The sequence below is a fragment of the Piliocolobus tephrosceles genome, chromosome 4 (assembly GCF_002776525.5).
Source record: "Piliocolobus tephrosceles isolate RC106 chromosome 4, ASM277652v3, whole genome shotgun sequence".
NCBI classification, from domain to species: Eukaryota; Metazoa; Chordata; class Mammalia; order Primates; family Cercopithecidae; genus Piliocolobus; species Piliocolobus tephrosceles.
Genome location: NC_045437.1, coordinates 176,559,659 through 176,572,611, shown reverse-complemented (window position 1 = coordinate 176,572,611; position 12,953 = coordinate 176,559,659). Strand labels below are relative to the sequence as shown.

General features: G+C 44.7%; 1 protein-coding gene across 2 annotated transcripts in view; it reads right to left on the bottom strand.

Moving 5' to 3' along the window:
* Nucleotides 1–12,953, bottom strand: part of MCC (MCC regulator of WNT signaling pathway) — a 469,138-nt gene that overhangs the window by 270,445 nt on the left and 185,740 nt on the right. The window contains exon 1 of one of the 2 annotated variants that reach the window (XM_023197703.1): nucleotides 2,089–2,663. The exons of the other annotated variant lie outside the window; for it this stretch is intronic. Coding sequence (XP_023053471.1) covers nucleotides 2,089–2,145 — 57 coding nt within the window. The 5' untranslated portion in view covers nucleotides 2,146–2,663. Of the gene's footprint in view, nucleotides 1–2,088; nucleotides 2,664–12,953 lie in introns of those variants that run through there. 2 annotated transcript variants of the gene reach the window in all.

Below are 12,953 nucleotides of genomic sequence, written 5' to 3'. Positions count from 1 at the left end.
CTCAAAAAATCAAAATAAAAAAAAAAAAATACATGCAAAAAGTAAAAATACCATTCAACCTGCAGGATAACTAACATTGATTGGAAAGAGGTACAACTAAATCATGGAACCTAAAATTGGCTCGAAAGAAAGCAAAAAATGAATGAGCAGACACCGATGACAAGAAAAGAACATCTGGTAAAGGATATAGTTGAGGAAGAAACTTATTTCCTTAGGAACAATACTATGTCATAAACTGCTCAAATATTTTTCCAGCCAATGCAGGGACCACAAAGCACTCTCAATTCTTTCATTTGCCTACAAGCTTTATAGGGATTACTTAACGAGTGGATACAACTAGGCAAAAAATGGATAATTTTACGTGGCACCCGAGGGTCATATTCTCTGCCCACCCAATGTACTCAAGAACCCGCCAATAGGACTAAAGTCGATCCACATCTCTTCCTTCACTCAGGGTTCTAGTCCCCTCCTCCTAAGTCTATGATTCATTTAAACAAAGGTTACTGAACATCACTCTGCCGCATAGAAACATTGTGAAGGGCCTGGCAAAGAGTCCCTGCAAAAGAAATGCCTTCAGTTTTGGGGTGTTCTACGACCTTAGAAGATCACCAAAGGCTTCTCCTGAAACAGGGTTAGTGATGGAGCAGGGCCCTGCGTTCTAGTTCAGATTTGAGACGGCTGTCTAAATATAAAATTGGCAAAAGTCACTTAAATACTCATGCCTCCTCCCTCACCTCCCATTTTTAAGTTCTCACTCTCAGCATTTCTTGAGCCTTCTACATCACAGGGGCAATAGCCGTAAGGATTAGGAAACGCTCTACTTCGTTTCGTTCAGCCAGCACCTCAGAATGCTATTTCGAACCGGAGCAGGAACAGCACAGCAGCAGGACACTTAAGAGCACCAGGCAGGGCCCAACAGCACTCACCAGCCCGACGGCAGACCTCCTAGGTTTCCCCCAATCCCATTTAATCCCCCCCTTCCCATCACCAGGTGTTCCCTCACACACACCCCCAAGGGCTCCATCCCTTCACTTTGCCCTTCACCATTGGTAATCAGACATCACCATTATCTGCCTTCCGGCTGCTTTTACACTGTTTTCCTTTTCTTCCTCTTTCCTCTCTTCAGCCATACTCAAGAAACACGGACTACTTATGCTACTTTTGTCCCCATGAATGGTTCAGTGATGGTATCAAGAGGGAAACCCACAGACACCAAGCCTTTAGCTGTAGACACTAAGCACACAGCCTTCCTCTTCTTCTGAGCACCCAGTTCTACCGGCTTCTCAGCACCACTTTTCAGGTTTTCAAAGCTTTGGGGGATGTGCCCGAGGCATCCCTAAAGTCATGAAAAAAGACGGCTTTGGGCATCTTACCGCTCACATATTTGCATAGTGTTTGATGTAGCTTTAATGTCAAAGCTGGTCTCACTCACTCAAGTGGATAGGTTACAGTGGGAGCCCAGGAATTGTAAATGCGCTGGCCTCAAAGACTTAGGAGTCCAGACCCGGGCAGGAAATAAAGTTCTAAAGCGGCTTTGAAGTGCTTCCTTCCCAGACCCCTCCCCAGGGCCGGGTCCTTCATCTCAGCCTAGGGAAGAGACCACCTTGCTTGAACTTAGCCAAACGCATCGCACGTGGGAGCCAAGGGGGAGATGAAATAATCCAATGCGTCCTCCTCAGCACCACCGCTCCCACCAAATTAGTTACCGTCGGCTTAAACTCCTGTGGAATGTCCGTGTATTTCACCGATCGGGGACATAAAATGGTGTACACAAATTAGTGGAAGCGGGTGGGAAGGAGCAGGGGAGGCAGACTGTCGTGAGTAAAACGCCTCGCGGCTTGGTGAGAGGTTGTTTCTTTTTTAAGCCACTCATTTCAGACTGAAATATCAAGCCAGTTCAGGTCATTTCCTGAGTCGCATTACAAGTTAAAACAAGACCCAGAAAATCTATTAATCTTCCACTGCAGTGCCTCCAGCCTGGGAGCACGGGGGGTAGGGTGTGGGGCTGTGGAGAGGTCGAGGGGAGAGGGATCTGGGGAAAAGCAAACGCCCGAGAAATCCTGGCTCCCGACCTCAGCTGCTTCTCACCTCACTCAGCTCGGCCGAGGAGTCGTTTCCATATTTCACGGCAACTCCAGAATTCATGATGCACTTTCCAGAGCTGGGCTCTCAGTCCCCCGGGTCTCGGAGCTTAAGAGTTGGGCTTCACAGGTTCAGTATCCGCTGCTCGGTCCCTTCGGCCACATTTTACGCTAGACAGCCATTTTCACCCAGGACGGTGGCGAAGCGCGAACGAAGGATGCAGGCGCGGCCGCGGCTGGCGTTTCACGGACGAGCCATTGCTGCAGGAGGCTCGTGGCGGGGCGCGCTCGCAGCGAAGGGACCCGCCCGCCCGCGCACCCAGCGCCCCGCTCGGGACAGCGCCACCCCGGGCGCCGCCTCGCACTCCTACGCGGCCTCGCCGCCCCCCATGACCAGGAGGGAGGGCACCTCCCAGCACCAGCCGACACCCTAGAGGGCACCGGCGAGCTCCCGAAACAACTAGGGCGGTGGGGCAAGGAAGACCCGCGCCTCGGATTCCAGAGAAGGAAAGCAAGCTGGAGGGAGCCGGAGCGGAGCTGCACTGCACGCTCAAGTTTCCCCTTGGAATCGCCTGGAGTTGTAAGTGGTTTCTGATTGAACGCAGCTGTCTCGCTGCTGCCACGGGGGCCACGGGGTGCGCGAGGAGGCGGGGCTAGCGGGAGAAGAGCGTGGGGGCGAGGAGCCTGCAGGCCGAGGAGAGGAGACCGTGCTGGGAGAGCAGGCATCCTTCCAGCTCTCTGCAATAGTAATTAAGGACCCGAGTCCAGGAGGGGGAGAAGAAACAGGAAAAGCCACCTGAATAATCGTGCAGGAAATGAAATTTAAAAAAAAAAAAACTTCCCTCATAGGAGCCGCTTTCCATGATTTAATAAGGTCAAGACAAACCTAAACACTGTACATCAGACAACGCGGTGCACTTCTCACGGAACATTAAGATTTTACAAGGGTGCAGGGTAGTCATTTTCCCTGATCAGTCTAAAGTCAACATTACGGGTGTAAATTCACTGTCAAACTCCCTCTCTCACTGGGGTAGAGTACATTTTCTGCATGTCCGTAATGAATATAGAGGCCCCATCCCTTGAAACATGTCAGATAGGCTCCCCAACCCCCAGACCTTCCTTAAAAATCTTCCTGCTCGTTTGAGCGCAGGTAGATTTGTATTTATGGAGTGTGAAGTATGATTCAGAAAAGATTCAAGGGGCTGTTACACCCAGTCAACCCCTGGGATCTGAGCTCCCCTTCAACTTTAAGTTCCCGAGGTAAAACATCCTCTGTCTATTGGGAGAGAGATGAGATGGGGGAAAAGGGGAACTAGGATTTTTCTCTCCACAAAGTTAAAGTTCCACTGAATTTGAGATGCACAGAAAAATGTTCTGATGCTTCAAAACAGTAGCTCTGCGAGATTGCTTAAGAAACCTCATCAGTCTCTTTCTACACAATGGGGACAAAATGTCTCCATCCCCAATAACAGAACTTGGCATTTCCTGGAGCCTTCTGTGAAAAAGCCATTGTATTGTTAAGGTCCATGGTCTTTTTTAAAACTCATGTTTATTTTGCTCTTTAAGAAGGGGCAAGAGTGCAACTATTTGCATATAACATTTTACCCATCCCCATTTTTGTTGAGTTCATTCATTGCCTGATGGAGGCGCTGCTGGGATTAGGAACAGTTTGCTGCTCTTTCTAGAGCACTGGGTCCCAAGTTCTTGGGCACTGCCAAACTAGAGCACATTCTGCATGGGGAGGAGATGGGAAGCTACATTATTTAATTTATCTTTTCACTGAAATCTGTTGAAAACTGCATGCTTGAAGCTGGAAATGGTGGTGTATACATAACTATGAAGAAGACTCAAGTACTGCCCCTGCCCTGAAAGTGTTTATAGTCTTGTAAAACATGAACAGAAATGACAATTCTAGATAGAAAATGATACTTGCCATAAACAGTACAAATGAGGAGTGACTGCAGTTCAGAGGAGGGAAACATGATTTTGTCTGGACAGGGTCTGGAGAGAAGAGTCTGTGAAGGAATCTTAGAAGACGCAGCATATGAGTTGACCTGTGAAGAATGGCTGAGCCCAGCACAGATGAGAAGTAAGGGGAAAGCATTCCAGGCCACTGTGAGAGAAAGTATGGATGGAGACTGGAATGTGCGGAGTGGGCATGGGGGATCACAGGCATTCCATTCTGGAGCATAAGCTGGGTGAGAAAGGGGGGCTGATGTCAGATAGTGAACAGTTTTAAGTGCCATGTTAAAGAAATGGGCCTTCTCCATAGGCAATGGAGAGCCACTAAAGGTTTTTTAGCATAGAAATAATGGAGATCAGAGCTGTGCTTTTAGATACTCCAGTAGATTTGAATCACACTCATGAGTAACTAATATGAACTCAAATAGGCTAGTGTTGAATGTGATTCTGGTGTTTAAAGATACATATTTTTCATACGACACCACCCCTAAAACCAAGCAGATGACTTCATCTGGTGTTCAACCAAAAGAAAAGTAATCTGTTCCAAAAGTGGAGGAAGAATTAGCAGTGCTGAACTTACTGAGAAGCAGTGTCTGTAGATTCTACTTTATAGACAATATAAGGCATTTTCAAGGGTAATGTTGATTGTATGAGATTTTCTTCATAAACAATGACTTGAATACTTCAATACTTATACTTCACATAAGATTCAACTCCACCACAATCTGGCAGCAGCAGATGTGGTAGGTTGAAAGTGGGAAATGAACATGCCAATTGTACTATCAAGGCAGTTCAGCAAGAGGTTGAAAGGGCCTGAATTAAGAAGGGACAGCCAGGCGTGGTGGCTCACACCTGTAATCCCAGCACTTTGGGAGGCTGAGGTGGGTGGAGGTCAGGAATTCAAGACCAGCCTGGCCAACATGGTGAAACCCTGTCTCTACTAGGATCATGAGGTCAAGAGTTTGAGACCAGGCTGGCCAACATGGTAAGATCCCGTCTCTACTAAAAATACAAAAAATCAGCTGGGCGTGGTAGCAGGTGCCTGTAATCCCAGCTACTCAGGAGGCTGAGGAGGAGAATCGCTTGAACCTGGGAGGCAGAGGTTACAGTGAGCCAAGACCGCACCACTGCACTCCAGCCTGGGCAACAGAGTGAGACACCATCTCAAAAAATAATAATAATAGCCGGGCGCGGTGGCTCAAGCCTGTAATCCCAGCACTTTGGGAGGCCGAGACGGGCGGATCACGAGGTCAGGAGATCAAGACTATCCTGGCTAAGATGGTGAAACCCCGTCTCTACTAAAAAATACATAAAACTAGCCGGGCGAGGTGGCGGTGCCTGTAGTCCCAGCTACTCGGGAGGCTGAAGCAGGAGAATGGCCGGAACCCGGGAGGCGGAGCTTGCAGTGAGCTGAGATCCGGCCACTGCACTCCAGCCTGGGCCACAGAGCGAGACTCCGTCTCAAAATAAATAAATAAATAAATAAATAAATAAATAATAATAATAATAAACTTAGCTGGGCATGGTGGTGCGCACCATGTAGTCCCAGCTACTCAGGAGGCTGAGGCACGAGAATCACTTGAATCGGGAGGCACAGGTTGCAGTGAGTCAAGATCACACCACTGCACCCCAGCCTGGGTGACAGAGTGACTCCGTCTCAAAAAAAAAAAAAAAAAAAAGAAGGGACAATGGAAATAGGAGGGGGCAGATGTAAGAGACTCTATGGAAAGAAAGTAGATGGAAATTATGGAGAAAAGAGGAGAACTTAAAAACGACTTGTAGATCTAGAACTTGGCTGATTGGGGTTAAGGTAATGTCCTCAAAAATGAGGAATTCCAGAGAATAAATAGCTTTGGGAGGAAATTAGGTTTGTGGTATCATGAGTATGAGGTGGCATCTGGATATTCAAGTGGAGATGTTCAGCAGGAGCTTGAAATGGAACTATAGAGATAAGTCAGGGTTGCACTGGAGATGGAGGTTCGAGGTTATCTCTGTTAGAATAATAAATAAAACCGTGAAATCAGGTAAATTTGCCTAGGAAGACAGGGCAGTGAAAAGAAAAGTGGTCTAAGGATACTATCTTAATGAAGGTTGTTTTGTTTTGTTTTTATGGAGGCCAAACAATAAAAGAGGAAATGATAGAGAAGGTCAGTTAGGGAAATGGGAAGATAACCGGGAGACCTCTGCATATGGGAGTCTAAGGAAGATGTCAAGGAGGAGCAGCATCAATATTACATGTTACAGAGGGTAGAGAAGCCTACTGACTGATAAGATCATTTCAAAGACATTACTGTCCTTCAAAGATAGATTTCTATAAAGCTGAGGAGAAAGAAAGTAGATAAATTACCATAGGGAGTGAGGAGAAACTGGGGGTAGTGACCATGCATGATTCTTTCCATAAATCTGATGGTGACAGGAAACTGGGAGATGAGACTATCTTTTGAGGTAGATAAGCAATGTTGAATAGAGAGTAGAATGGGTGTATTTGTAGGCTGGAGCTAAGGGAAATAGGAGATGGAGCAAAGTTCCTAAAAAGGGAGAAAAGCCTGGGGGATGGTGGGGGGAAGGACAAGAACTATGAGATTAGCTTTGGAGTAGGCTTGGAGAGGAGGGGATGCTGATACTTCTTCCTAGGAGAACAGAAACAGTTGGGAGAACTGGAGAATGTATACAGTAGGGAAGACAAGAATTCAGAGATATAATAACTGATAACACTTATTTGACAAGTAAACTAACTTCCTCTTTGCAATTGTGAAGGGGAAACAAAGACTAATGATAATTTATAATCAGATTCTGACTCAAGGAAAGTAAGACAGAGAAATGTCTGTCAATGCAAGGGAATAAGTAGTTGTGATCCCCACTCCTGAAATTGTTCAAGTATATGTGGGACATGCTGAACCCTATTGCATGTAAAGACTAGGGCTTCCAGGCCAGGTGCAGTGGCTCATGCCTGTAATCCCAGCACTCTGGAAGGCCGAGGCAGGCGGATCATGAGGTCAGGAGTTCGAGACCAGCCTGACCAACATGGTGAAACCCCCCCCCCCATCTCTACTAAAAATACAAAAATTAGCCGGGCGTGGTGGCACACACCTGTAATCCCCGCTACTCAGGAGGCTGAGGCAGGAGAATTGCTTGAACCCAGGAGGCAGAGGTTGCAGTGAGCCGAGATTGCACCACTGCACTCCAGCCTGGGTGACAGAGTAAGACTCCATCTCAAAAAAAAAAAAAAAAAGAGTAGGGCTTCTTGCATTGAGGGGGAGTCTAGATTGGTTTTCTTATAATCTAAAATTCCATGACATGATTTTTTTGGTGGTAATTTAAATGTCTTACTTTTTTTTTTTTTTAACCTCATTGTCTTGGATCTCTGCTATCAAGAAAGCTAAGATATTACTTTGAACAAGAATGCAACTGGGTCAATATTATAAGAATGTTAGAAACGTAAGGACCAACTCATTGTGTCATCTCAACACACCAAAGAATAAAGCCCCAAGTAGGTTTCAGGCTATAAGAAAAAGGTTTCACAATTAGAGCTTGCCAGGGTTTACCAAGAATATAAATCTACATGCCTACAAATCCTGTTATACTGTGGCTGCCTTAATATGAACGCTCCAAGAAAGCTTCTCCAAGTCCTCCTGCTTCAGCAGGGATTAAGCTCCTGTGGAGAGGTGTGGGCAGGAGGTGGCAGGGGAATTTATCAGGATGAGGGAGAAGATCTGGGAGAAGGAGGAAAACCTGCTTTGCAATCAGGCAATAGCCTGGTGCTTGGGTTCCTCTCCTTCCTGAGGCTTTGTCTTCTATAAAGCCCAGTCTCTTCTCATCTGGTCCCTGGGATGAGAAGAGGCAGCAGTAGTCCTGGGAACATTTCTGGGTAAGTGGAAGCTGCCCTGGGCATGACTGGATGAGGCTGTGCACCAATACCATGCTGTGGGCACACTGGCATCACCTTTCTGCTGTTAGGGTAGTCCGGCCTCTCTGGGTATGGCTGCTGACTTCAGTGAATCTCTACATGGCAGAAAGAATAGATTCTGGGTCTGGTCTGTACCCTCTACTGGTGATACACATCAGATTAATTGAAGCAATCCTGATTAAAAACCCCGAACCTCTAGCACTAAGGAAACCGAAAACCTTGGGACTAGTTGGCCCGGTCCCCTGTCTCTACCCCTGGAGTGCCCCAGCCATCCTTGCCTACCCAGCAGTCCACTGTGCTGAGGAAGCCTGTCCTCCAGCCCACAAGAGTACCCAAACTCTAAAACTGTCCCCTTCTCCATTGACTCTCTCAAGCTAAACAAAACGCTGATACCTCAGATTTTAGGTTGAAAGCAGTCTGGTTAAACTAATTCACACACACAAATAATCTTCTCAACCATGCCCAAAGTGTTTACATTGTAACTTTGAAATGTACAAAGTTTTTGAAATGTACAAAAGGAGAATGCTTTGAAATAATTCTTAAATTGGTGGAATTTCCTGAAGTAAGTGAATTTTGAGGGTGTAGGGGGATTTCAGAACCCTATGAAGATTCAAGAAGTCCCAGTCCTTTGAGTGCTTGAGGATCATAAAAATTAGGGAGCCTTCAAAGTATATACTCCAAGAATTTCCTGCCCTAAATCTATAAGCTCACCCCACTCTCCCACCCCTGTGACTCCAGAAATGCTCTCCCTTTCCAAACTCCTGTGGCCTTCTGATCAATTATCAGACCAGCTCCTCTCTCAGGTCCTGGGTTGGGAGCTTCTCACCAGCCTCAATGGCCTGCCCCGCAACAGACATCGTTTGCTCAAGGAACTACAACACAAAGAACTCAGGAAGCATTGCCATGGATGATCCGTATCCTCATCTCTACGTCCTCAGAGAAAAACATGGATATCCTGCAAGGAATTCTGTTGTTACCCAGCTCATCCCTGCATCCCATTCATATAGATGAGGATATGTAGGTTCACCAAGTTTGTGGTGTTCATTCAGAAAAAGTAAAGCACCCACTGTGTGCTAGATATTGTCCTGAATGTGCCCTGGGATTCAGTGGTGTATGGGATGGAAAAGATCCCTGCTTTCATAGAGCTAGCACTCTTGATGGGAAATGATTAATAAATACATTTTAAAAGAGAGTTATAGGCCGGGCATGGTGGCTCATGCCTGCAATCCCAGTACTTTGGGAGGCCACAGCGGGTGGATCACCTGATGTCGGGAGTTCAAGACCAGCCTGACCAACATGGAGAAACCCCATCTCTACTAAAAATACAAAATTAACCAGGTGTGGTGGTGCATGCCCGTAATCCCAGCTACTTGGGAGGCTGAGGCAGGAGAATCGCTTAAACATGGGAGGCACAGGTTGTGGCAGCTGTCATCACGCCATTGCAACCCAGCCTGGGCAACAAGAGCAAAACTCCATCTCAAAGAAAAGAAAAGAAAAAAAGATAGTTATAGTTTGTGTTGGATGCTATAAAGGAATTAAACAGGAGCTATGATAGGGGAGAGCAGGCCCCTTAAGTGAAGAGGTCAGAGAAGGCCTCTGCAGAGAAGACATTTCAGCATGTAGGTAAAGAAGGAGCCAACTAGGGAAAAAGTGAGGGAAGGGTAGACAGGCAGAGGGAACAGTAAGAGCAAAAAGCCTAGGGAAGCAAAGGGCTTGATCTTTTCAATACAGTTTAATAAACCTCAAGTTTTTATTTAATTGAAATTTAAGCTCATTCTAATAGTTTACTAGTAGTGACAGAACATGATGAAAAAGATCATGTCAGAGCCAAATTATGCAGGATATGTATAGACTACACATTTCACTGTGTGCATGAAGATGCCACCGGAAGACTTTCTACAGGGCAAAGACACGATCCAGTTTACATTTTTAAAAGGTAAATCTATGTCTTCACAAGCTTTACCACTAGGTAACCTAAAAAGTAAAAACCAAGGACAGTTCCTCCCTCATACAAGTATCGCTGCTAAGAGATTAACAATTGAGAGAATATCCCTATTTTGCAATCCTTAATGAATTAATAGATTCAAGTATTTAGCATAATGGCTACTAACATTACAAAAGGACATACAACCAGACACATGATTTCCGATGGAAGAAACATTACCACCTACAGAGCCACCTTAGCAGTTTTTACATGAAGAAATGTTACATTAACCACAAAAAAACCCTATATAACTCTACTAGACAAAACAGTGTGGTTTCTTCATCAAATAAAATGCAAAGGGAAAAAGGCAAATGAGCAAGTGAGAAATCACCAAAAGAAAAACTCTGCATATTGAAAGAGACTCAAAGACATATTGACCAATGGCAATATGTGGACTTTATTGAGATCTTGATTCAAACAAAGTAACTATAAAAATTCTGAATTGTGAAAATTACATATTTATACAGTATTCAGAAATATACTTTTTGGATATTTCATGATGTTAAGAAATTATTACTTTTTTAGATGTGTTAATCATCTTGAGGTTACATTTAAAGAAAAAGAATCCCTGTATTTTAGAGATATATTAAAATATTTAGGGGTAAAGTGACATGATATCTGGGATTCACGTCAAAGTACTAGAGGAAGTGGGAAGACAGATGGGGTTATTCATGAAACAAACTCTAATGATGAATTGATAACTGTTGTAGCTCAGTGATAGGTATGTGGGAAATCACGCTACTCTTTGTCCAATTGTATGTGTACAAATCTTCAAAATCAACAAGTTAAAGCAAGATAATTATTCCTTCTGTGTAAAAACTGGGTTGAAGTACCATCAAAGTAAGGCAAGGAAACCTGTTAAAGGCTATTGCAGTGGTCCAGGTAAGAGGATGTTTGTTGCTTAGAACGCGGTGAAATCAATGGAGATGGTAAGAAATGGACTTGAGATGTATTTTTTAGGTAAAACGGACCAGGATTCAGTGAATTATTGGATACAGGTAATGAGAGAAAGATAGGAATCAAGGATGACTACCAGTTTTTGGCTTGATGTGAGGAAGGACCAGGTTTGGCAGAGGAAATAAAGTGTTCCATGTTGGATGTGTTAAATCTGAGATTCCTATTTGACATCTAGGGGGATGTCAATAGCAGTTGCATATATGCATCTCAGATTCACGAGAAACTCCAGCATATGGTGATGATTTGGAACTTATTGGCATATAGATTATAGCTGATGTTGAAAGTCATGAGAACATATGAGGTCACCAAGGGAGAGAGTGAGTAAAACATAATACAGTCCCAGGACTTATCTTTGAGATCCTTAATACTTTCAGGTTAGATAGGAATTACCTTACACCAAAACCAACTTTAATTGCAGCTTACAAATTTCTGTGAATAGAAAGATCAAGAAAGAACGTCCAGAGAAAAACTGAAAACTGTGTCATGTTTTAAGAAGGACAGTTGTTGGCTGGGCGCAGTGGCTCAAGCCTGTAATCCCAGCACTTTGGGAGGCCGAGGCAGGCGGATCATGAGGTCAGGAGATTGAGACCATCCTGGCTAACATGGTGAAACCCTGTCTCTACTAAAAAATACAAAAAATTAGCCGGGCGTGGTGGCGGGCGCCTGTAGTCCCAGCTATTTGGGAGGCTGAGGCAGGAGAATGGCGTAAACCCGGGAGGCGGAGCTTGCAGTGAGCCAAGGTGGTGCCACTGCACTCCAGCCTGGGTGACAGAGTGAGACTCCATCTCAAAAACAAAAACAAAAAAAAAGAAGGACAGTGGTAACCTGTGTGGGATGCTGCTGAGAGTTTAAGAAAGCTGACAATGAAGAAGTGTCATCTCGCTTTGGAGATTACTAGGGACCTTGAGAGAATCAATGTCATTAAAGGGTGGTGATAGAAATTAGATGAGTGTGGATTGAATGGTGTGTAGGAAGTAAAAACATTGAGAGACCATATGGAGATAACTTTTTGTTTTTTGAGACAGAGTCTCACTCTGTCGCCCAGGCAATGGTGTGATCTCAGCTCACTGCAACCTCTGCCTCCCAGGTTCAAGTGATTCCCCTGCCTCAGCCTCCCAAGAAGCTAGGATTACAGGTGCCAGCCACCATGCCCAGCTAATTTATTTGTATTTTTAGTAGACACAGGGTTTCACCATGTTGACCAGGCTGGTCTCAAACTCCTGACATCAGGTGATCCACCCGCCTCAGCCTCCCAAAGTGCTAGGTTTATAGGCTCAAGCCACCAGGCCGGCCTGGAGGTAACTTTTGGGAAGTATGTTGCCCAAAGCCTCACTACTAGTAAACTATGAGAATGAGATCTTGAATCAAAGTCTCTACTTCTACTTCTAAGCTTTTCTTCCTTTACTATGTCCCTTCAGTCAAGTTAGCAGAAGCACCTCTGCAAGGATTAGAGAATCTGGGCTGTTAGCATGGTTGACCCCTCCTGAAACTGCTCACTGAAGTCTGTCCCATCATGGCCAGGTCTTCACCTTATTGTTCATGAAGTCAGCTACACTGCTTTAGACCCAGCGACTTACTGCTAAAAAATAGTTGGGATGCAGTAGATAATTTGGTTAGTCTATGTTTAAAACTGGCTAAGAAAGAAGTACTTGAAGACTATTTCCAGATTACATCTCACATACAGAAAAAAACAAACAAAAACCCAACCTTCTCCAACTGCAAATATAACTCAGGCAAAGAAACACCCCTGTGGTGTTTGTCTGTCTCATTAGTTACATTTACAGACTGCTTCACACCCAGCCTAGGCATCCTAATAACCCACAATCATTTGGTATCAACATCTATGACATTGTCAGTGGGGATTTGATAATGATTTGAGATTTACTACTTTATGCAAGCATCATGTGATGCATCAAAAACCCCTTCACTGTCTGATTAGATATTTTCGAGCCTAAAACTTAGTGTCTGTGTCCTTGTCAATATTCAGAGTATCTTTCAAAAATTTTTACTCATTTGTTCTCCAAATTTCTTTTAAACTATATCACATTTTCTATGGAAAAGA